The sequence below is a fragment of the Solanum tuberosum genome, unplaced genomic scaffold (genome assembly GCF_000226075.1).
Source record: "Solanum tuberosum cultivar DM 1-3 516 R44 unplaced genomic scaffold, SolTub_3.0 scf00453, whole genome shotgun sequence".
NCBI lineage: Eukaryota > Viridiplantae > Streptophyta > Magnoliopsida > Solanales > Solanaceae > Solanum > Solanum tuberosum.
The window spans coordinates 219125-245449 of NW_006239393.1; the positions used below are offsets into that span (position 1 = coordinate 219125).

The 26325-nt window shown below is 32.0% G+C and overlaps 2 protein-coding genes across 3 annotated transcripts in view; one reads left to right on the top strand and one right to left on the bottom strand.

Annotated features, from left to right (window-relative positions):
* Window positions 1–10076, top strand: part of LOC102582840 (protease Do-like 7) — a 36137-nt gene extending 26061 nt beyond the window's left edge. Inside the window, exons 13-24 of one of the 2 annotated variants that reach the window (XM_006363954.2) lie at window positions 1835–1884; window positions 2056–2221; window positions 3886–4386; window positions 5452–5634; window positions 5715–5820; window positions 6792–6962; window positions 7079–7158; window positions 7234–7461; window positions 8670–8885; window positions 9045–9202; window positions 9505–9616; window positions 9798–10076. In XM_006363954.2, coding sequence (XP_006364016.1) covers window positions 1835–1884; window positions 2056–2221; window positions 3886–4386; window positions 5452–5634; window positions 5715–5820; window positions 6792–6962; window positions 7079–7158; window positions 7234–7461; window positions 8670–8885; window positions 9045–9202; window positions 9505–9616; window positions 9798–9974 — 2148 coding nt within the window. In that variant the 3' untranslated portion in view covers window positions 9975–10076. Of the gene's footprint in view, window positions 1–1834; window positions 1885–2055; window positions 2222–3885; window positions 4387–5451; window positions 5635–5714; window positions 5821–6791; window positions 6963–7078; window positions 7159–7233; window positions 7462–8157; window positions 8253–8669; window positions 8886–9044; window positions 9203–9504; window positions 9617–9797 lie in introns of those variants that run through there. The other variant, XR_001471903.1, reaches the window with a different exon arrangement.
* Window positions 10077–22869: 12793 nt separating this feature from the next.
* Window positions 22870–25596, bottom strand: LOC102583175 (heavy metal-associated isoprenylated plant protein 26-like). The gene is made up of 3 exons (XM_006363955.2): window positions 25429–25596; window positions 24848–24923; window positions 22870–23435 (listed from the first exon to the last, which is right to left on the bottom strand). The coding sequence occupies exons 1-3, from the start codon at window positions 25501–25503 to the stop codon at window positions 23143–23145; spliced, it is 444 nt and encodes a 147-aa protein (XP_006364017.1). The 5' UTR covers window positions 25504–25596; the 3' UTR covers window positions 22870–23142.
* Window positions 25597–26325: the final 729 nt, after the last annotated feature.

Consider the following 26325-nt stretch of genomic DNA (forward strand, 5'->3'; position numbering starts at 1 on the left):
AGGTTAGAGAATCTCCCACAGTATTATATTAATTTATTATATGAGTAAGTTGAGTTGTTATCGCATTTCTTTAATGTTATAGAATATAATAGGTGTAAATATTATATCTTCCATATATAGCTAATTTAATTATAGGAGCAGATTCTTAGTTGATTTACTTTGATTAGTTTTCCTTTCATAGAAGCATAGTATTTGTATAAGTATCTTGTCTTGATGAATAGAAAGGAACAAGTCATTCTCCATATAATATAAGTTACAGTGATATTCTGCACTATTGGCTTAGTCTTATGCATGCAATAAGAAACATTCTTTAACAGTAGATTCTTGTAAGATGAGTTTAGCTGCATTCTACTCGTTAGTCATTCCAATGTCGGATGAATTCTATCAAATGTGAGTCGAATTGTTTTTGACTTGCCCACAGGCTTCTTCCCCGGAAGAAATCAGCAATCTGTTATGGTAAATGCAAGATTCCTCTAATCCTAATCAAATCTTACCTTCAACTACTTTGATTTTGCTTGTTGAAATAAATTCATACTTGTTAATTTTGAATGACTATGAGAACTTTTGTTCAGCACATGAAAGTTATGTTGCACGGACTCTCCAAAAATGTTGTCACACCCGTGTTGGATCCTTAAAAGAAAAACACTTGTGGAGGATCTGACATGCACCCATTAATATATTTGAAGAGTTTGAGCAACATAGCCTGGAAGTGGAATTTAGCTGTTGCATCCTGCCAACTGTAAAAGTTTTACTTTTGGTGCTAAATTAGAATCAATTAACCAGGCTAAGAAGTGATGAAGGTCCATTAGAAGCAAAGCCATGTTTTAGGTATGTGGGTTTCATGTTTGGGGCTTAATCAGATGAGTGTAAAACGAGGAGCAACACATTGAGAAAACAAAAGAAGTCCAGAATTTCTTGTAATCATACTTCTTTTGTAGTTGTAGAATGGACCTTGGGGAACTCCATGCCTTCTGAGTCCTCAATCTTATTTTCAAGAAGTTGTTGAGTCATTCTTCTTTTCATACCTTTACTGTGAAGCTTGGGAGTTCTCTGGACCTTCTTCTTAGTTCGCAATCTGATTTTAGTGCCCATGGGCATTTAAATCTTGCTCCCTGCTACTATTGTAATTTAGTATAGTTTTAAAGGTGGAGGGAAAGATTTTAGCAAGTACATTCATTGTCTATTTTTTTAATGGGAGCAGCTTCTGCAAAACCTTCTGAGACAACTAACTCAACTAGGTACCAGGTTACCTGTGTGAAGAAGTGGAACAAACGTGCAACTTTTGTTGCACATGACATATGAATAATAGGATGAGGTTCAAACATCATGTGGTGATGGGTGAAGTAGGAAAGGAGCTTATAATCCTTAGGTTCCTCCTGTTTATGACTTTCTTACTCTTGCAACACTATAGGAGCTTTCTGTGAGTTGATACCTAAATTGCATTGCTGTTGGAACTTTAGTTCAGTTATTTTGATCCATCTTGAATTATCTTTGCTCACTGAATGGTTTCAGAAGGCTGTCAATGTCCAGTGAACTTGAATAATTTAGTCAAGGATTGCTTTAGTATTTCCCTTTGGAAGTGCTGAGACTTGTCAGGACTGGATTTTTGGCTTCAATGTTTAAGAAATAAATAAAATCATCCCTTGTAGCAGTTCTAATCATGTTGACATTCTTTTGAAGCGTGGGGTAGTTCTTTAAATTTAACATGAAGATACACTGTCTCTTTGGCACATTTAGTGGCTTGTTGATGTTCATATTGATGTAGTTTTATTATTTTCTGTTTGCAAATTGAATCCCCCATTTTGCTCACTTGTTTTGTCTTCCTTCTTTGCAGGCTAGAAATTTTCGTTTTAACTGTGGTCTTGTCTATGTCTCTGAACAAGGGTTTGTGCATTTCCTTTTTTCATATATTAGATGATTAATCATTAATCTGAAGTAATTTTGGCTTAAGTTCTCGTAATGCATGATTTTTAAGTATAAATCTGTTGGTACAATCCTTAGATATTTGCTTGTAAAACATATTGTATTGACTGTGACTACTATTTTCAATTGTAGATACATGCTAACTAGAGCAGGAGTTCCTCGCCACTCCATCATTAAAAAATTTGCAGGGGAAGGTATTTCAAGGCTTGAAGACTTAATTTCTGTTTTATCTAAGTTGTCTAGGGGTGCAAGAGTACCATTGGAGTATATACACTACAAGCAACGACATCAAAGAAAGGTATTAGCAACATACTATCAAACAATATGTCAAAAAATCTGTTTCCGTCATTTATAGTTCCTGCTTTCTATTATCTTTCTCATCTGTTTTGCGGATAAGCGCAAATGCTGGTACTTGTTTGCTTTTTCAATTTGATCTTGGTGATTTGCATTAACTATGGTCAACAAACTATGCCTCGTTGTGGTTCTGTAGTTGGGTATTACTACTGATGTGTCGGTATAGTAGAGCGTATTCTTCTTGATCAGAAAGGGTAAAGGGAAGAAAAAGAAACGTAATGGCAGGTTTAACATTTGTTGTCATCAACAGTGTCAGGACTCAGGAGCATTGGCAGGAAATCTCTGTAGCCGCATTGGTGTCATAAACTTACAATTATCTTCCTAAATGGTTTCAGTTTTTTGAATTAAGGGCAGGAGTACATCCACCTGTTTGCAACTTTATGGGTTTGCCAACAATGATATTAATGATCAAATTCTTTTATTACATATATACATAATGTTGGCCACATTTCCATCTCGTAGCTTTTCTTCCATTTTTAAATTGAATTTGATCATCGAATCTGGAAAAGAGATAAATAACTTGAGCTATGAAGATGTAGTTGCTAAAAATGCAATTATTGGGAATGGGTGAATGACAACATTCTGCAGGACACTGAGGCTACCGTGGCCTGTACAAAACAGAGCAGAATTGGGAGATTAACTCTAGGAGAAACTCTAATGATTGTGGAGTAGGTGGTATATCACTATTGCTACAGATGCAGGGTTGGGAGATTAACTCTGGGAGAAACTCTAATGATTGTGGAGTAGGTGGTATATAACTATTGCTACAGATGCAGGGTTGGGAGATTAACTCTAGGAGAAACTCTAATGATTGTGGAATAGGTGGTATATCACTATTGCTACAGATGCTGGAAGTAGTACATTCATGGATATTCCAGGTTTATTTGCTTGGGAGCTACAGAAAAGTGAGGTGTTTACTGTCAACTCCTGCTTTAAGTGCCTGATCTTCTCTGCTGGTGAATTGTCACTTCGTCCTTCAACAAGATTTGGAGAAGCACAGTTCAAATTGAAGTAGCATGTTTTTCCTGAACTTTGACTCATGAAGCTTCTCTCTCTGAAGATAATCTTCAAAAGAAGGGACATTATTAAGGTGTCAACTGTCTGGGGCTGGAGCTGACAATGTCAACCACATATTCGTACAATGCCCTTTGGGAACACATATGCGGCTTTCTTTCTCAGTTTTATACGGTACAAGTAATTTATGCAAAGATCAGTAAAGGAGCTATTATTGTGCTAGTTAAACAGAGAACTATGTGGGTAGAAAAGCAAGAGTTGGGACACAATATCAGCATGTATTGGTGGGTGATGTGGAAGGAAAGAAATCAGAGAGTTTTTGAAAGCAAAAGTGAATAATTCTTAGACTGCAATACAGATATATATCTTTTTGGCATTTTGGTGTAAATGAGAAATGTCAAAATAATGTGGAAAGCATAGTGGAGATCTTCTGTCTCCATGAGTGAAGGGACTGGAGTTATTTAACCTTGATGCACATTGCACAAGCTTTTAGTGCTTTCTGATTCAATAAAGCTTGTCAGAAAGTCCTTTTGGTTTTCCCATGTCTTCTTGCATGGAGGTATGACCTTCTAATAAACCTTTTTTTTTCTGCAGTCTGTCTTGGTCACAATTGACCGCCATGAGTGGTATGCACCACCACAGATATATAAGCGCGATGACAGATCTGGCTTATGGACAGCAAAACTGGCTTTGCAGCAGGAGTCCCCACTCTTGATATCTGGCATTTATCCAGTCGAAAATCATGCCGGGTCTTGTACTAGTGAGGTCAGTCCTAAGGACTATAGACCTGAACAAGTCAGCCAAGAATCCACAGATGGAGTTACTACTATGGAAATTAGTGGTGAACTTGTTGCTGAGGGACCAAATGCTCAGGATGATTCTGATAATGGAACAAAGAAAGGGAGGGTGGAAGAGAACTCATCTGAAGACGGTAATGTAGTAGCCGATTGTTCTTTAAATGAGTGTAGAGAAGAAAGATTGGATGAGTCTGGATCTGTGGAAGATGCAGTTCTGAGAGATTATCATGGTGCCGCACCTGTAGAAGCTACATCAGTCGCTGAGCGTGTGATCGAACCTACTCTTGTGATGTTTGAGGTAACATTAAGGTCTCAAATGACTTGTATACTTCTACTGAAAAACATTTGTATTTTTATATCATGAATGTTGATTATTCAAGTGTCTCCGTCACTATCTCCTTTTTGGGTCCGTAGGAGGTGGGTTTCATTTCCTCAGCTGTATTTAATAAATGACCTTTGATTTTTAAACGTTTTCTTTCTCCTTTGCTTCTTGGTTCCTGGGAGTTCTTTTTTTTTTTGTGTATCAGACTAAGAAATGTGTTACACCCCAATTTTCCCTGAAAACAGAAAAGAAAAAGAAATGAGTTAAACCCCAGTGATGGAGAGGAAAGCTTTTTTTTTGGCTGCATCTCTTTTGGGTCCCCAGAGGTGGGTTTCATTACCCATCTCTTTTTCCTTTGCTGCTTTGATTCCTGGGAGATGGTTTTTGATGTGTAATCAGATTAATCAGACTAAGAAATATGCTAAACCCAATGATATTTTGGCTGGGGGTTCTTTTTTGTGGACTTCTGCTTTGAATGTTAAACTTTGCATTAGCTGCATGTGCATTGCAATAAAAAGGTATTTAAAGTTTTCTCTTACACATCTGACATTTCTTCAATTTAATTATGAACCATAAGGTGTTATGAATGTGATCCCTTCAATTTTCTATAGTAATGCTTTGGGCGGTATTACATTAAGGCAAAATTATGCTATTGCAACTACTAGTTAGACTTCATTCTGCATTCAATTTAATATTGTAGATCATAGAAATGCTGAAATAAAATCATAAACTCCTGTCTTCTGGGAGTAGTAAAGAAGATAAGATGACTCTGATCTTTACTTCTATGGAGCCGGATGTGAGCTTATCGCCTACTGATCTTACTCAAAAAGAGTCAAATGATTTCTTTTGCTCACTGTTGGTCTAAACTTAATATCTGTTAGCTATAACGAGTGTTGATCTCATGTTTTATTTGTAATACAAATGATCAATATCAAAATGACAAATGCAAGTAGGAGGTATCTCTCTGGATATTTTTTGTAACCTGGTAATTCCTGTTTCCATCTGTTCAGTTAAGTACCCCTTATGGTGTTAAAATTGCAGGTTCATGTCCCTTCATCATGTATGCTTGACGGTGTTCACTCGCAACAGTTTTTTGGAACTGGGGTAATTGTATATCATTCCCAAACAATGGGCTTGGTTGCTGTTGACAAAAACACAGTCGCAGTACCAGTTTCTGATGTGATGTTATCATTTGCTGCTTTTCCAATTGAAATTCCTGCTGAGGTGAGGTTTTAGGGGAGACAAAAATTTACCTCTTGCCACTTACCCTCCGTTATTGTTAAGAAACTCAGTAACCTTTTCAGGTAGTCTTCCTCCATCCTTTCCATAATTTTGCTCTGGTTGCATACGATCCCTCTGCTTTGGGAGCTGCTGCTGCCTCCATGGTTCGTGCTGCTGAACTTCTTCCTGGTAAGTATTAACTTTTTGGATGATTCTTATCCTTAATCTGATCCCCTTTCATGTTGTTGCTAGTGTGTGGACAAAGTGATCTGTCTTTATTTCAGTGTGTTGTGTATGCATCATACACTACCCAGTGGAAAGATGTGGTTCACAAAAAAAATAGAGGTTTTGAATATCAAGTTCAACTGTCTGCTTTTATTTTCATCCTGGTGTAAAATAGATTATATAAAGGACACTGATACCATACTGGAGGCTTTAGAACTCCTACGTGCATTGATGAGGCTCTAATAGTTAGCCAAATCTAATTTTGCTCCTGTTCTTTTGCTCTCTGATGTCCTTTCTTTTAACCTTCTCTACTGTAGGTGCTGTAAATATTCCAGCACTTACTAAATACTGTTTTAATCAACTAAATGCCATTGACTCTTTGAAAAAGAAAAGAAAGAAAAATCCTCGGTCTATATGGGAGTTTTCATCCAGCTACTGATCAGGACGTGATCCCCTTTGACACCATCTCTATTTATAATTGTTTTCCCTTTCTTTACTTTGATCCATGGTCTGTTACCCAATCTGAAAGTAAATTCTGTAGTCTCCAACTACACTCATGTGTTCTTGCAGAAAATGGGGCTGGCCTTCTGGGTCGAGCTCGTCGCATGGGGCTTGCATAGTGCGGTTTACCTTCCTGTGTTGTTCGTTATTGCACAGGAGCAGGGTTTACCCTGTGCGCACCCAAAGGGATGCGACTGCGGGTTTCCTTGTTAACAACAAAAATGAATGAACTAAATTATTTTAAGACAATCTTCTTCTCCTGTTCGAAAGTAAGAATATCTTTGGACAAGTACTGTCCATGGAAATGTTTCAACATAAGGTTGTGACTTCTTGAAATCCTCTTTAACCTGCTTACCTTGTTATTATAGTTCCCCGTAAATGATGTCCAGGGCAGAACACCTTATTTTTGTCGGTTAATATTTTTTTGCCAACAGAACCTGCTCTTCGTCGTGGAGATTCAGTGTTTCTAGTGGGATTGAGTAGAAGCCTGCAGGCAACCTCAAGGAAATCAATCGTGACTAATCCTTCTGCTGCTGTGAATATTGGATCCTCTGATGTTCCACGATACAGAGCAACAAACATGGAGGTCATTGAGCTGGACACTGGTATGTCGAAACCTAAAGGGTCCTGCTCATATTTTGTGGTACTGATCACTATAATCCTTGTATTTTAACACTCATCTTGAGACTTTTTCATGGTGCCATTGTTTGTGACATTTCAGATTTTGGAAGCACCTTTTCTGGTGTGCTGACTGATGAGCGTGGAAGGGTTCAAGCTTTATGGGGAAGCTTTTCAACACAGGTATGTAATTCAAACTGCTGCTCTGAGTTACTGACTGTCGAAACTTGTTTTAAGTACTCCCTACACTCTTTCCAGCTCAAGTATGGCTCAAGTTCATCAGAAGAGCACCAATTTGTCCGAGGTATCCCAATATATAAAATAAGCCAACTCGTTGACAGGATTACTTCTGGCACTGAGGGACCGCCTCGTCTTATAAATGGTTTGCGAAGACCTATGCCTTGCATAAGAATATTAGAAGTTGAACTTTACCCTACTTTGCTTTCTAAAGCTCGAAGTTTTGGATTAAGTGATGCATGGATCCAGGTAATCTGCTACTTCTGAAGGTTTCTGTCATTTATGTGCTTGCATTTTCCTCTTATCCATTCTTGAGTTGAATGTGTTTTTCCTAATAAAAGAATCTACTTCAACTCAGACACAGAAATTCAATCTATTTCATCCTTTAAAGCTCTTTTTAAATCTGGGTCCACAAGAGATGGTTGCTTGGTATTTGACCAAATAGTATCATCCAGTTCCTATAAAACCTATCACTAAAATACCCCTTAAGGGGGATAAGGCTAAGCGGTGTGGGAAGGGTTTTGTATGTGCTTAGATGTGTCCCCACTGAACATGACAACGGGATACAATAACTTCAACATACCCAGTGTAATTCCACAAGTGGGGTTTGGGGAGAGGGTGGTGTGTACGCTGCCTTACCCTTACTTGTGAAGGTAGAGGAGGCAGTTATTATTGATCAAGAAGGAAATCCAAAAGGAACTCAAATTTTTATGTGCTTGTTAACGTGCCCTCATTCCTTAAAGGTTAATTGCAACTCCCAAGTAGAATACAACCCAAGTCTATGGTTATTCTGCGTACCTGGTCTTCATCACACTTCACGAGTGTATCTATCTATGTGAATTATGTATCATTTACAGGTGTATGAGTAAAAAAATTGTTTGGCATTAGCTTGATGTGATGTTTATGGATTTTGGATATGATCATGACATCTCTGGTTGCCACCAGGTCAATCTTCCAGGCAATATTTACTTTATAGAATCGTGATCACCCAAGGGATTGATTCCTACACACAAGTAGAGTTGAGATGAAACTTAAAACTGGTAAATAAAAACATCAATTGTATAATTGTTTATTAGGAATGTCTTCTTGGAATTCGTCATGAGCATGTGTATCTATCTGCCTACTGTATCATGTTGCAAGTGTATGGTAAATTTTGTTGCCTTGGTGAATTGAATCCGATATCTGTGGATTTAGACGTGATCATGGGCATGTCTAATTTCTCAAATGATTTTCCTCTTAATTTATGTTGCCTGAAATATAGAGGTTCTCTATTGATGTTTGTACATGTTGTTATTAGCTTTAGTCCCACCTCAATTGTTTCTAAAGAATATTTTTTGGAATAATAGGCTTTTCATGTTACCATAAAGAAAATCAGATAGTCTTCCCAAGATTGTTATAAGAGGTGAGCATAGTATGTGAGTTGGGCATTTTCTTAATAGTTGACATATCTCATTTAGGCCCTCGTGAAGAAGGATCCTCTCAGACGCCAAGTTTTGCGAGTCAAAGGTTGCTTTGCTGGCTCAAAAACTGAAAATTTGTTGGAACAAGGGGACATGGTCTTAGCAATTAATAAGCAGCCAGTTACATGCTTTCGTGACATTGAAGATGCATGCCAATCTTTAGACAATTCCAGTCATGACGATGGAAAACTAGACTTGACAATTTTCCGTCAGGTTAGCAAGAAGCTATCTGACATTAGCTTTACTTTTTTCAATTTCTCTCACTTATTTGATCAATAGAAATTTATTATTGTCATTATCTGTTTACATCAAGCAAGTACAAGAGTTCAAACACTCACTTAGATTCTTCATTTGTTGTTCATGGTTTCTCAGGGAAATGAAATTGAACTACTTGTGGGAACGGATATGAGGGATGGAAATGGAGCCAAACGAGCAATAAATTGGTGTGGCGGTATCCTCCAAGAACCTTATCCAGCCGTACGTGCACTTGGGTTTCTGCCTGAAGAAGGCAATGGAGTGTATGTGGCAAGGTGAGGTGATGCTAGAATGCTGTAACAAATGAAAGATGATAGGAGGGTTTAAGTTTCATTATTTTTGCCAAGTAATAGTGATATTACACAAACAACAAACATACCCAGTATAATAATCTCACAAGCGGAGTCTGGAGAGGGAGGGTGATGTTGCACGGTTTTCTAAAATCTGCTATATTTAGATTGAGCAATCTTTAGTCAGAAGTAGTAGGTAGTTTTGTTTGCCTTGGCTGACCTGATTGTGCACTTATGAGTTCTCTTTGCCAACTATTTGGTCCCAAAGGCTAATGCCTCTTTTTCAGGTGGTGTCATGGGAGTCCTGCACATCGTCATGGTCTCTTCGCTCTTCAATGGATAGTTGAAGTCAATGGGAAACCAACCCCTAACTTGGATACTTTTGTCGATGTGACTAAGGTATGAGAAACTTTGCAAGATCTTATTTTGTATGAAGATGTATCAAATGGGACTTTAGAAACATTTGTTTTCGAACATGGTTCTAGGAAGCTTTTTAGTGGTTCTCAGTTAACAAATTATTTCTATGTTGAGCTTTGTTGTGATCCTTGTTTTAACATCTACTTAATTGAGTCCCTTACAGGCAATAGAGCATGGAGAGTTTGTTCGTGTACGAACAATCCACCTGAATGGGAAACCTCGAGTGCTCACAATGAAGCAAGATTTACATTACTGGCCAACATGGGAACTCAGGTTTGATCCTGATACTGCAATGTGGCGACGCAAAGTAATTAAATCATTGGATTCTGGTGTTGTGTGAAATGTCTCACCAGATTGTTCAAAGCATTTATCCTACTCATTTAGTTGGTGTACGTTGATATTTGAAGTTGTCATGTGTAGCTAGCTGTACGAGAATCTTAATGAACATTGATTTGATGTGATATAATTTGATATTTGATCATTTTATAGATTTTTAAAAATAATAATTGTATGAGTACTTGATTTTGACAAAAATGAGGAAATTTCTTTTGTTAACCAAAAAGAAAAAAAAAAGTAGACAAAAAGAGGAAATTTCTCTTAAAATGAAGTTTCATAGTATCCTTTTTTGGCTGCAAAAATGCTCCTTAGCTCAAAATTAGGTCCTACGCAATAAAACTTACTAGTAAAATGATAAATAAAGTGGCTAAATAATATATTTTGGACACCTTTGACGGGTCTACATTGATTTGGACTTGGGCATGAGCTTTCAATTGTCCCTTCCCTTGCAAGTACATGTTACGTCTAGTAACAGTCTATGGGGTCATGACTTTTGCGTACAACAGTTACTCCTGAACTACCATTAGCTGCACGCTATGGCCACCATCTTTTTATGCATAAATGCTCGAGTTGTTGGCAGAGTCAAAAATTTTAATTTATGAGTTTCAAATTATAATTATTTTTTTTACTATCAAACGAATTTTGTAAATATAATGTAAGGTTTGAGCCAAAACAACTGAATTTTGTCGTAGTTAGATAGTTGGCTCTGCCCATCGTCTCGGTCAATTTTGAATTATAATATTTTTTATTATCAGTTAATTTTCAATCTAGTTACCTACTTCTATATATTCTAAGTGAATTTTTTAGTATAACTATAAAGTTTTAGTCCAAGTTAAACAGACACTTAGTTAGTCCAATTTAGTTATTGGGCATTTGCTTCCGGAGTCAAGTTTTAACTTCTGCTGTTGTAATTTTAAATAAGCATAATTTATAAACAAACACTTAAATTTGGTCTCATTTGATTAGTAAGCATTTCAACTTTGAGAGTATACATCTAGACACCTCAACTTGATCTTAATTGACAACCGGACGTTCAAACTCGTCCCCATTATGTCTTGTGGATACCTGATGTTGATGTTATACATAAATTTTAGAAGTGTTTAAATGATCATTTTGTAAGCTAAAGTCATAATAAAAACGGTTTGAGCTTTTATTAAAGTATGCTTTTAGAAGTAAGAATTAATAGTAGTATTAAATATGTTAGGAATGAATTCATGACTAGTAAAGTACCATATAATCCTTAGAAACGACTAACTACCCAAATGGTCACCACACACCATGAATGTCCACTATTAAAAGGTAGCAATGTACAAGACTTCTCTATATCACCGCAAAAGGAGGTTCAAGTGTATTACTAATTCCTACCATATTACATTTGAGTTTAAAACCTAAATTTTATGCTATCAAATCAATATTTATGTGCAATCATTCATAATAAATTAAATAATTTAGTAACATAAAAAATTATATTTAACTTATTTGCGTCAACGATATAAAGAAATAATCAATCAATACTTGTTACATACATCGAATTTATATCATGAATTGTATCGATTGAGTAAATATATGCTCTAAGATTTACTTTTCGAAAGTGCCAAAAGCAATAATGACATATCATTATGAACATAAAGTTTCTACAATGAGTAAAGTTAGCTTGATGGTGTAAAAAATATTTTTTCTGTTAATGAATATCAATTAAAATCTAATGAATAAAGCATGATAAAACTAAAGTACCCGCTACAACCAATGAAAACACATTAATATGATAAAATATTTTTCAAACATTAAATATGTAAGTTAAACCTATATATACAACCAATTAAAACACATTAATATGATAAAATATTTTTCAAACATTAAATATGTAAGTTAAACCTATATATATTAATATAAATGCTTAGCACCAAGATGAAGCAATCCATAATCCATATATATGTATATAAAACCAACTTGACTATTCCTTTTGTCACCTTTACTCCTTCTTTCTTTGCTTGAGAGATAACATTTTGGTCATGGCTAGGAACATCCCTAGCCTTCACCTACATAAACTTTATTTACTTCCTCCTTCTATAACTTTTTTTATAACTATACTATTTGTGTTTGCCATATTTTCTATGGTGGCCTTTTTGTGTGGAGTTGGCTCTAATTACAAAAGGAAAAATGAGAAGAAAAAAAGTGTGCAATTAGGTGGTGAAAAACCACTCTTAAGTAGTACTAAAGCTCTTATTATGACCAAATTGATATGTTGGAGGAAAGATGAAGATGAAGATGATGAAAATGCATTGTGGAAGAGAACTGTAATTAAAGGAGGAAAATGCAAACCCTTGGAGTTTTCAGGCAAGATTTGTTATGATGATAAAGGAAATCCAATGTTGGATTAATTCATGGATTTTTTTAACTTTTTTTTTTTGGGGGTGTATGTTTGTCTTGGAAATCCGTCTGAATTTACTTACTTATTATATGATATATTTTTATTTTTACCCTATCGATTGTCGTTGTACATTAGGGTCATTCATACTTTCTTTGGTTAGCAAATTGTTTCTTATTTATTAATTCAATGGATATTTTAATTTTTTTTTTTTTGAATATATATGTTTATCTTGGAAAATCGTCCGAATTTACTTACTTACTATATGATATATTTTTGTTTTTACCATATCGACTATCGATTGTCGTTGTACATTAGGGTCATACTTTCTTTGATTAGCAAATTGTTTCTTATTTATATTGGATTTTAGTGAAGTTCCAATGCGAATTTCACTAGATCGTATTTATAACAAAACAAAGTTAAACTTTATTCTTATACTTTTGATTATGATTTAAAATTATCATATGATACTTTAATTTGGTTACGGGACAATTTGCTAAAGGTGGGGATCCATGACTCCAAAATACAACTTAGGGTAAAATTGAAATATTTTTACAGTGAAGGAGAAATTCTAACCCTGCATTTTCTCTTCTTTTTTTTTTCTTTTTTTTTTTTGTGTTTGTGTGAGACTATTTGTATGATTTGTGTTTATTTCTTCAATGTTATACAAGTTTAAGTGTATCTACTTATGCACATCTAAAATTGGACATAGATATCAGCTGAGATCAAGTTAATAGACATGTTTATGTGTTATACCTATAAAATAAAGAATTTTGTCGAAAAAAATCTTTAAAATATTGCACAAGAACCTCGGTCAACACTTTAATTTTCTTTGGCCTCCATTGGACCTCAAGGTTGTTCTTAAGCTCTTATATTCATGTTACACATTATAACAAATAAAGAATTCAGCGGCAACCAAATATCTATTTTATTGTAGTGCTAGTTCAATCTCGAAATCCACAAGAAACATTTTAACTCCCCTTAATGAATAACCCAAATTACAAAAGTCTATAACTTAACTAAAACCAACAAAATATGAATTTCAATTTGAAATCCAACTACACCAAAATTGGGTGAAATTGGTATTGAACACAAGGAATTAGGTTCACTAAAATCAAAATTGGGATGAACATAAGGAATTAGGTTGTAGATTTTTTGTCCTTGGAGTGCCATCAACTCCTTCAAAATAAGTAGAGCTCTTTGTTAGATTTTTGTGGTGTTGATTATGATGATTTCTGGAGAAATCTAGTGAATTTTGGTGATGGTTTGTAGTGGTGTGAATCACTAGTGTATGTAGTGCATATTATATAAAATGCATATATGTTGTATGTGACACTTTAACTAGGGAAACCAATAACTAAAGTGTATATGTTGTATGTATATGAGGTGTATATCTCATGTATCTTGTAAAATACAAGTAACAAACAGTGAGATACAATAATATATAGGGAAAAAGGAAAAACATACCCCCAAACTATCGTAAATGGTATGCAGATACCCTCCATCATACTTTTGGGACATTGGTGCCCCTGCCGTCCAAAAACTAGAGCACATATGCACTTCACTTTAACAGAAGACTAAATAGGGACACGTGCCGCAATCTTATCCGTCGATCCAATATTTAATAAATGTCGGATCTGTGGATAAGATTATGATACGTGTTGTCCGTTAGTATAAATGATATATATGCTCTAGTTTTTAGACGACAGGGGCTTCAATGTCCCAAAAGTATGACAGAGGGTATCTGCATACCATTTACAATAGTTCGGGGGTATTTTTGTCCTTTTCCCCTAATATATATAAGTGATTTTTGGTGGTGGATGAAGTAGCTTGTGGTGATGATTGGTGGTGGTATGTGTATGCAATGAGTATGTAAATTATTGTATATAAGTTGTATGTATGGAAACTTTATTAGTTGGGTAAAGCAGTAGCTAAAGTGTGTGTATGTTGTATGCGTATAAATTGTATCTTAAGTGTAAGTTGTATATATATATTGTATCTATACGATTTCAGTTAGAATGAGATATTGTATATGCACAGATTAATGCATTTACTATATTTTGATAAAAGAATTTTTTCGCTATATTTTGCAAAAAAAATCCCTTTTTATTATCATGCACTAATGGGTAGGGGTGTTCATGGTTCGATTTGAATCGGTTATTGGTTAAAACTAAAACCAAACCAGTTTAGTCGGTTTTTAAATTTCTTAAATCAAACTAAAAAAATAATCATCTGTTTGGTCATTGTCATTCGTTTTTTTTGTTTTTTCAATTTGAAAGTAATAAGTTTGTTGAGGGCATACACATCTCGATAGACACAAACACCTAGAACATGAAATACCCGCAAGAAAGCTTGTTGTGGATTCTATTAAGCTAGTAGTACTAGAGTTATTATTACACAAACAATGTGATTTAGTTAAGCAATAGTAAGTGTTGGGCATGAGAAAATGGTAATGTTAAAGACTTGAGTTAATTAAAATTTAACAACAAATTTATTTTTTATTTATGAATAATATATAAATAGTTACAGAATTTATGTATATATAATTTCTCGGTTTGATTTGATTATTTTTACGGTTGTTTTTAGTAAAATCACAACTAAATCAAATAGTATTGATTTTTAAAATTTAAAATCTTACAAAAACAAATATCAATTATTTTAATCAGTTTGATTCGGATTGTGTCAGTTTAATTTTTTAACCATAACCATGAACGACACTACTAATGGGCCACTTTTCTCATATTCAAGCTAAGTTGTTGGACCAAATAGTAATCTTTATAGAATCTGAAGAATGAACAAGCTCTTCTACTTGATTGTGATTATTGGGCCTGAAGCCCATTTATTCTATAAAGGAAACTTTTAGGCCTTTATCTTATTAAAATGTATAAATTTTAGGAATCACATAGTTTTAATATGAAATTACAATCTATCCCTATTTAGTTTGTAATTACATTAATTCCTGAAAAAGTAAAACAAACCGGATACATAATATGTAGCTCGGATACATTATAAAATAAATCAGATACATAATATGTAGTTCGAATACATTAAAAACTAGCTCGGATACATTATAAAATAATTTAGAATTAGGAGAGAAATAAGAGATTTTAGAGGTTTTTAGAAATAGAAAGGAATAATAGAAATAAGGGAAACATAAGACATGTATTTCAGTAATTTTTCCTATAAATTACTTGGGTTCTTTGAAAAAAGTTGTGGAGAGATCTTACTGAAAGGAGAGAACAAATCTGAAAATTAAAAAATGAAGAAAGTAAAGATAGAGGGAGTAAAAATAGGAAGATATTGAGTGAGTGAAAATAGGAAGAGATTAAGGGAGTGAAATAGGAAATAAAAATAGGAAGAGAAACATGTACAACTTTATGTATCCAGAACAATGGGGTTTGAAAGGAAAAAGAGGAATTTTAGAAATATTTTAAAATGGTAGGGAATAATAGAAATTATGGAAAATAAAGATGTGTAAAATTGCTATTTTCTTAAATTAATTTAGAGTATTGGTTGGTTAATTAAAGATTAAGGGACAAAGCAATATTCAAGTGAAAAGAACATCATTCCCTTGAAACAAGTATAATCATGGGCGCGCAATCTAGGGTATGGGGTGCGGGTTTTAGGAAATTTAGTAACTTTCTCGTATATACTATATTTATATTGAAAAATTTATTAAATATATAAGAAATATTCCTAGGAGTCTAATAATAAAGTATATAAGTCTCTTGATTTAGCAAAAAATGGAACTTGCTCAAGCATTGTTGCCTATCTTGACGACTGACGAGGGTTTGTTTTCTTTTGGACACTTATAATAAAGATTTTAAAAAAAATTAAAATGCTGGAAACTCATAAATTTTATATTTTGAATCTTCTTTTGAGGCTTTGATATTAGCAAATCTTCAAATTAAGTACTTGACCTATATTTAGACTTCCAACTTTGCATAATGCCTTATTTTAGTTTTCAAATTAAAACTAATAAGAGTTCACCAAATCCATAGATTAGATAGTATTGAGATATATTCTTGAGCCCAAAGTGTGTTACTTTATTTATTTGTTTATTTGGTAAAAAAAAATTTAAATTCCCTTCAAATATCTTTTTTGACCCGTTTTCTATACATAGTTGTAAAATGGAATTTTTTTTCTTCAAATATTCTTTGAAGAAATATGAAAAAATTAAACACTCTATATTAAGACAATAAAAAAAAAGAGAAAAAGTTTATTGCCTTTTGCTTTACGTGGCAAAGAGTTGCAGAAGACTTTTCATGCCTTTTTTCATAAATATGTTTGACACAATACAATTATTATACTCTTTGCACATTATCAATATTGTTATAAAAATTATTTATAATATTAACTTAATTAGACCCCTTTTTTCAAGTTTGAAGCAGTGAAAAATTGATAAACTGTATGACCAAACAGGATTTCAAAAGGAAAAAAAACATTTATGTCCAAATGGACTAGGGTTGTTCAAAACAAAATCATAACTAATAACCTAATAAAAAAAATAAGTTTTATTGGTGTCGGAATCAACAAATTAATGATTGTTGAATGGATCGAAATTTATAACTAATGACTCAACAGTACTACACAGTACAAATTACTTAATTTCTTTATCGGATAAATCATTAACTCATTAAGAATAATTAAATTTGGATTTGTACCCTTTAATTTGTATATATAGTAAGTCTAGAAAGTTGAAACCCTAAAATGTTACAACTCTAAAGACTAAGTTGCAGCTGGCCTCATATTCTTGTTTAGAATTCAATTATTTTTCCTTGAAATTATTGTTCTACAATTCAGAATCCCAAAAATTGAAATTCCGATTCAGACTTTGATTGAATCCAAGCCAAACCAATTGTTATTTGGAAAAATCCTTTTGGCCAGAATGGTAAAATAACATATTTCAGACTATTTTATTTTACTTTTTTTTTGACATTTTTACCCTTTTAACTTTAATATCTTTTAATTAAAAAATAGAAAAAAAGATCAGTTTATTTTAAAATAAAAAGAATATTAAAGACTTTTTATTTTTCTGGCCAAATTATGGCAAAATATTCTGGCCATTTAACATTATCCTTGTTATTTTATTGATTACTATAACAAATTAATATATTCAAAAATTGATAATCGATAAACCAAATCATTAAATATAAATATTCAATTGAACCACCCGATAAACATTCTAGAACGGACCCTTATTATTGTTTGTGCAATTTTGCAAAATTATGACGTTCAAATTATAATAAGTGACATATGTCAATTTTCTAGATGCTCTTATTTGCAATATCTTTGGTCCTTATTTAAGGAGTGGAATATTTTCACTTTAATTTTGAGCACAAATCGCTACTTTCGGAAAGAAAAGAGAATTTGCATCTCTATTCTCTAGGAACAAATAAAACTATCTTTTTTTTTTTAATAACATAAAAGTAAAATAAAGTTTGAAAAGTACATAGTACTTCATTTGATAAGACTTTCTCTACTATTTGGGATAATTACTCACGAAATTATTAGTCATCTAATTTATAAAATATTTTATTTCATTTCATTTCAGGCATACCTCTAAGGTAAAAAATGATATAAAACGAGTAACTCTTTATTTTTGTCAAGATATAGTTAAGAATAAACTAATACTATATGGTTTAATTAATAAGAAATATATTTTTATTTGGTATATATTTGATATTAGTATTTGTATTGATTAAATTTATATTTACACTTTACAAGATCTATTTTACAGTGACGTTCAATCCCAAGACATTTGAGTATAGATGGAGGGATCTTAATCCTCGGTCTATTGAGTTTTCTTTCCAAACCATATGTATCTTCATAGTTTATAACTATACTATTTATCGCTTTGATTTTTGAGAATTAAATTTATTTCAAAATATATGACGTACATTTTAGAAAAACAACAAACATATATTATTTCTTTATTTTTCTCAAAATGCGGTCCAAGAATATAATAGGAATGGCAAAATGAGTTAAATTTGTTATTATTTGTTTGATCCAACGTATTTTGAATGAGTTGGATATCCAATCACTTAATGATGGATTAGATATGGATCAACTTATATTATACATCATAAAATATGGATAATCCATGAGTATCGATTAATGGCACTTCCCTTAAAGTATGTAAGGGTATATGAACTTCTAAAAAGTACACCTATTAAGGGTATGTTTGGTATAAAGAAAAAATATTTTTGAAAAATATTTTCTAATTTTCTCATATTTATAGTTGTCTTAAATATTTTGGAAAATATATTTCAAATAGGCTTCTTCTTCAATAATTTAATAAAAATGACTTCCTTGCATATAAGTAATTGAAATATTTTTCAAAACTTTTCTTAAACTTCACTATCCTAAAATAGGTTTCGATTTGAAATTCACTTATGACCCTGTCCCTAGACCGATTTGGACTTGGGATCCAACTCCCGACTATGACCCAATCCGAGACCCAAGATCCAACTTCCGACTTCCCGACTTCCCGACTACGACTCTGGCTTTGACCATTCACTTAACAAAGATATTAATTCTAATCATCCATAGTTCAGTCATTAGGTCAAATTATCTTTCATAGGTCTAAATCTGAATCATTTTATTTAACCATTAAGTGTATTTTCTTTTATATGTTACAATCACTTAATAAGCTTGAATACATTGAATGATTAAGAGATCGGTAACAAGTCTTATGCGTTATTTATTTGCTTGTAATGGAGGGTCTTAGGCGTCATTAATTTGTTTGAACCTAATGGAGGTTCGAATATGAATGGTTCAGACCTTACTCTATTAAGTATATTTATTTTTGTTAAGATTTAAGCACTTATAATTTGATCATTAAAATCTTGAACAAACTTTTAATATCATTGAAATGTATTTCGTGTAGATAATTTCGACCACCACATTTTATTCATAATTCACATGTTACAACCACTAATCACCTCTGCCATTATAATCACCTCTACAAATAATACTATCACCAACTACCTCTGTCATCACAATATAATCATGCACCATTGTTATCAACTTCTATTGTCAGTCCTACCACACTTACCACCTTCCTCATTATAACTATATCTACTGCTACCAGTGTCAACCACCATTACCCTTGACAACCAGTCAACCACCAACCACCTCTGCCAACAAGTATTGTTAGCCATTACCATACCTACCATTTCCATCATTTTAATTATATTCATTACTACCACCATCTCCACTCTCAGCTACTACCATCACTATGGCCAATCTCTACTACCAACCACATTCATAATCATAGCTAGCACCGATGTCAATTATTACCAAGACACTATCTACCACCACACATTTTTCAACTACCACCATCCAGTGGCGGATCCAGGATTTAGAGTCCGTGGGTGCCAAATAGACTTATCGATTAAATTAATTTTATATTTGATTAAATTATTCGTCTTTTCGATATATATCATAAATCAATCAATAAAATATAAATAATAAGATATTACACTTTTATTGAGTATTTAATCAAATAAAAGAAAAGTCAAAGGAGTAATAATGTAATTAATTTAATTTAAGTCAATAACAATTATAAAAATAAAAATAAAAATTGTGCCGTGCTTGGAGCCTTTTTTTTTTCTTAAAAAACGCTTGCAGCAAATTTCTCAAAAAAATAGGTACAAATAGGATTTGAACCCGCAACATCAGCCTTCTAAAGTTGCCCTCCTACCGTGGCACCACAAGCCAATTTTGTTCTCTGGGTGGCACGCTTTATATTTATATAAATATTATATATATATACCTATGTATATATAGAGTTTCCGTCGAAGTTCGGGGGTGGCGTGGCACCCCCACACCTCTTCATAGATCCGCCCCTGCCACCATCCATTCTACCAACTATTAACATCAACTAATTACTTCACTATCACAACCATCACCTTCCTGGCAATCATTACAACATCAACCACCTCTACCATCACAACAACCTTCTTTAGATGCCGCCATAACCACCCTCTATATATATTTTAAAAATATTTTATTGATATTGTATTAGATTAATTTAGTATAATGCTTATTATTTATAAATAAAGATAAAATAATTGTATACATTCAAATGTTGAAAAAATAAACAACCTTCATACAACATTTTACTATTGAAATATGTATTTATATTCAGACATCTAAATGTGTGGTAAAATTCAGACGTCTTAATTTTTAATGAAACAAATAAGGCCTAAGATTTTGTTACATAAAAATCATTCAAATCTATTTTGACTCATTAAATGATTGTAACATTAAAACAACAAAATTAAAATCTGAATAATTAAGATTCTAACTTACGTCACAAACAATTTAATGACTAAGTTATGAACAATTAAAAGTAAAATCTTTATTAAATACAAACAAATAAGACCTTAGACCAGCTTATAAGCTTCGTCAAACACAACCAAAGACAAAAGCTACTAACTTATTGGTTTGATAAGTTGGTAAACAGTATAAAGGTAATCTAAGATTGTTGATAGTAAGTGCATCATTAGCTGTATGAAAGCCATTATAAACATGACAACTAAGTTGATAATCTAATCTCCCTTTTTAATCTTAAAGCACTTAAAAGATAAAAATTCGATGTATTTTGTTTGAAGAATAAGATTCTATCACCACCATTGGAAAGTCCTACAAAGTTGTGTCTTCAATATGTCTTCAATATGAATCCATCTTCCTCCTCATTCTCCTTTTGCCTTTTCCATTTTTTATTCTATTTTTTTTCATGTCTTTTTTGGATGATTTGACATTCTTCCACACATGGCCTCTACTTTTGAACAAAGAAAAGAATCATTTTACACTTTTTTAGGACCACAATCAAGCTACCAAGATGTATGTGAAATTGTGAACCACTAATTCTTAATTTGAGCTCCTTTGAACAAATATTATGAAGTTGAAAAAACAAAATATGTGAAGTTGAAATTAGAAAAAGAGTGTCAAAATTTAGTTTTATTTGGATAGTTTGACAGAATTATATACAAATATTTTTAGAGTAATATTTTACTTAGGTACCGAACATAAAATAAATAAATAAAATTATTGAATGAATTGTTATGTGGGGATTGCATAGTTTAAACATATTATTCATCAAATAATACATAAATTTTCATATAAGTTAATGAATATTAGTAATGTGGAGCTAAATCCACCAACTATATATTATAAAAGTACCAACTATTGCATTAATTAATTATATATTTGCATTATTTTTCTTGTAAAACCAATCAGATATTGTATTACTTACACAATTTTTTGCGGGACTTCTTTTAGTTTTGCAACCAACTAAACAACCCTTCAATAATTGATCCCCAAACGTCTTATCGCTTCGATGAATCACTTTAGGATAATTGTTTATTAAAACAATATTTACACATATCATATATTTGACCAATAGAGTCGAACCTAATTTAGCTTTAATCAAAACAGAGTACGTAAAATCAAAGCAAACTCTTTTCAAATCGAGTTAAATCGAGTCGAACTAAAATAAAATTGACTCGGTTCAGTGCTAAAGTCACCCACTGCCTATGGGCTATGTCCACATTATTGTCACATAGGAATATTAGGCATATTAATACTGTACATATACAACATCATTTTCACTTAAAATTCTAAATCGACCTCTCATTCCAATGTCCATATAAACCAACCCCTTCTTCTTTCTAACTAGGGTCTGAGCTAGAGCTAGAGAAAAAATTTATGAATTTAACATAATTCAGTAATTCTAATAAACACTTTATATTTGTGTTAAATTTTTTATTAATATGTATAATTAATGCATTATAATTTAATAAATTCATATCTTTTTAAAAATAGTTAAAGTCCATAAATTTAAAATTATGACTTTGCTTCTAGCTAGTACACCTTTATATATTTACCTCATAAAGTGCTAGAGAAAAAGGGGGAAAAAGGGAAAAAAAAAATCACTTTTGTGGAAGCTTCTCTTTTATTGGAATTTCTTTGTCTTTGCTTAAATATAAAGCTCAGAAGAAAGAAAATGACAAAATAGTTCCTTATGTAATTTTGACTCTTTAAATTTGTTATAAGTAAGCATTTATTTGCTTATGTAAAAATACATTTAAACAAACTTTAATGGCTAGATTTAAAGGTAACCTGGAGAAAAAAGATTTGGAAAAGGGTCATATTTGTCCTTATACTCTTAAAAAAGGGTTGTATTTGTCCTTCGTTATATTTTTTATATATATATATATATATATATATCCTTACCGGCCAAGTTAATAGACACGCATTTGCCCTTAGACCGTTAAATCTCATATTTCCACTTTGACTTTGTAAAATAAAAATTATAAGAAATTAACTCAAAGGAAGCTTAATGACATGTATTTAGAAAGGACCAAAATATTCATGAGCTTCATTAATTTACTCTTACACTGGTCAGTTACATGCCCTCCTTAACTCACTAAGTATGATTATAAAGGTAAATACTACATTTATCAAAATCTTCTTGCTATACTATAGGCAAACCCCCCCACCCCCCCCCCCCCCCAAAAAAAAAAAAACTCATCAATGAAAATATAAGTGAAATATTTGTCGTTGTTGTTGTTCTTTCTTTAAAGCAGCCATCCTTCTCGAGATTCACACGATGAAGGTGACTGCTAACCTTGACGATCTTAATATGTGTAACAGAAGAACTCAACAGTTTTTGCTTAGACTCTATATTTGTATCAGAAAATTTATTATTAATTACGAACCCATTAACTAAGACGACCTATATAGATATAGTGACATGACTTCAGAGCCCATAACCTTCAAATCTTGACGACCGTCATCACATAATGGAACAAGCACTTGGATTGTCATCACTAAAAAGGTAAGCAAATTTTTCTTCAGTAGCATTTGGGGCAAGAAGTGCTTGTGGCACATTTTTAACCATACCAGCAGGTGCCCTTTTATCATAGGCTTGTGGTGCATGTGGATAATATACCACATTATAAGGTACATATGGCCAAAATTCTGCTCTTTTTCCAGTACTCTTTATTTTCTTCAATACTCTATTTGGATCCACATAACCATTTATTATCACTTTACTTTGCTTTCTAATCACTTCCACTGATTTTACACCTGAAATAATTTCAATAAAATTTTTACAGTTTAAATTCTATGCATCGACAAAAATAATAACACGAACATATACTTAATGGTATAAGTAGGGTCTAAGGAGGATGTTGTGTAAGCAGTCTTGTTCCTATCTTGTTAAAAAAGGAGGTTACTTCTGATAGACCATCAACTAAGTTCTACGTGCTGACATTGTAAAAATATTAACATAATCAGGTCATTTCAAAGGTAATTATTGTAGTAATTCTACTTAATAACATTGATTGGTAACTCGGAATAAATGGTAAGTAACATGTTAAATTGTATCGATAATATAAGAAATTCATTGTATTATCAGGGTATATAGCTTAATTTATGTAATTAAAGAAAAAAAATCATGGAAAATAATTAAACTAGCTAGAAGTCTCTATAGTACACGTGTATAAGATAAAATATGTACTACATGTATAGAAGGAGCTCACATAAGAAGTATGAGTTCGACAAAATTCAATAACTTTTTTCAAAGATTGTGTAGTTATTAAAAAAAAAATTAAATATGTACATATCATAAAGTTCAAAAACCATAAACAACACATTCAGAAACCATAAACTTAAAATCTTAAACCCGCTTCTAATACATGTATATTTGTACTAAGTTGGTATCTATATTCCAAAAGAATTTCCATGACAATGTGTAAATTGGAACTCATACCTTTACATGTGCTTGGTATTTTATTTTTATTAAAAGAAAATGGAGATGCCAAAACACAGAATAAGTAATAGTTCATTAAAGATGATATATACATTTTGACTACTATTTCACATGAAAAAGTAACATTTCCATAAGTACAATGTTTAATTATTTAAGCTTTTAAAAGAATTTTCGCATCCTTCTTTTTCTTTGTTGATCATATAAACTTGTACTATTTGATACGACGAAATACATCAATAACTTCTTAAATTTTTCAATAAAATTTTATTTAGATATTCAAGTTATGACTTATTTTAATTAAATATCTGAACATATGATAAAATATTTATATCAAATACTTCCATCTCAAAATTTTGAAAAAACTTTTTCACATATTCTTAAGTATCTAATTATGTACATGTCAATCTCCTTTTAGTTATACACCACAACTTCAATCGTAACGGCTTATTAAAACTAATGTATATAATCAAAGATGCTAAGTTATCTACATGTCATGAAAACTTAAGAATACACAATAAACTAAATTTGAGTCGAAAGTGTCTAAAACACTTTTTTTTCATAAGTTTTGATGCTCAATCAAACCAATCATCATTTCGAATGTCGACTAAATAAAATTTATTGACAAAATTAAGAGGTTATCGATGTATTCCACCAAATAAAACTTGTGATAACTTTGAGAAGAAATGTTTTTTATTTGAAGGAGAAGAAGAATAGTAATTGTACAAACCTTTCATATGCTTGACAGAATTCTTGATTCTTCTTTCACATCCATCACAGTCCATTTTCACTTTTATTTCAACTGTCTGCATGCCAAGGAAGAAAAAAATAATCATAAGGATGCGACTTAGTGGTCAAATAAAACTTGTGATAACATTCAAAAAATATTAGAACAAACGACGTTATTATAGAGGGCTTTGACGAGTTAAACGGGGTGGGTGGTGGGTGGGGATAAAACATAGAGCAAAAAGAAGAATTAAGGGCCTATCATTCGATTTAGTGGTCAATGACGTGAGTTGAGCACCATGAGTCTCAGGTTCAATTTCTAATTGAGACAAAAAATGTTAAGTAATTTCTTTCCATCTATTCTAACTTTGATGGACAAATTTACCTGATACCTACCACTGATAGGACATGTATTTCGTGGAATTATTCAAGGTCAGCAAAAACTAACCTGAACACCGCGATTATCAAAAATAAAGAAGAGAAAATTAAGAGCCTAAGACTTGGTGTCTTCTTGATCATGTCAACCCTCTAATTAATTTGGAGGGTTATAAATTGGATGAGTATTAAAGTGAATTAAGAAAATACCTGCATTGATTTCTTCTTGTTGTTTGTGCTGGTTGTGATTGTACAAAAACTTGCTATATATTCCAAAACACCCATGATTTTGGCTCCTTATTGTTTTAATCAAAGCAAGAAGAAAAAAAAGAGAAATAAATAGAAGAGGAAGAAGGGAATTTTAGAAGTTGGGTGTGTGAGAATATGACATAATGATTGCTAGGCATGGTATATATATATATATATATATTAAGCGGGTTGCGTAAAAGAAAATCACGATAGATAATTGAGATTTAAAAACTAAGTACGTATATAGATACTAGTAGAAAGAATAAGTAGTTATTAATATGATGGTTCAACATTCCTTTATCCTTAATTAGAAGTCTTGAGTTTGAATTTTGAAAAAGAAAAAAAAATCTATTGAAACCAAACGTCAAAGAAATGGACTATGCAATATATGAATTTAGATTCAGTAGAACTCCAATGTAATTATCGAATATTTGGTGGAAAATAAGAGAAAAAAAGAATGTGTAATTTTAATATTTTGTATAATATATTACTTGTTTTATTTTTTTGAGTTTGAGTTTTATGTATTAATAATATAATAAGAAAATATGTAAATAATTGGATCGCTTTTAAAATATTTGATCTAATTTGTACAATAAACGTTAGTTAATAGTCTGATCAATATGGTATGACAAGTTAAATTATATTGATCGTCTAAAATATATTTACATTGTCAATGTATTCAATTTAAATTATATTTCTCGAATTACTAATCTCATTTATTACATTAATTTTAAAACATATTTTGACAATATAAAAACTTTTGTATTATATATATAAATATATATATAAGTTAAGCTCTTGAATTTGGGAGACTTAGTTTTTGTTTGATTATAAATTTTGAAGTTAAATCTTGAAAAA

What these genes read in the sequence shown, in the direction of transcription:
- LOC102583175 (XM_006363955.2), bottom strand. Translation starts at nt 25,503, where the DNA reads ATGGGTGTTTTGGAATATATAGCAAGTTTTTGTACAATCACAACCAGC. An exon ending in ACAAGAAGAAATCAATGCAG is followed by an intron (nt 24,924 to 25,428) that starts GTATTTTCTTAA and finishes CTTGGCATGCAG; the next exon opens with ACAGTTGAAATAAAAGTGAA. An exon ending in TTCTGTCAAGCATATGAAAG is followed by an intron (nt 23,436 to 24,847) that starts GTTTGTACAATT and finishes AAATTATTTCAG; the next exon opens with GTGTAAAATCAGTGGAAGTG.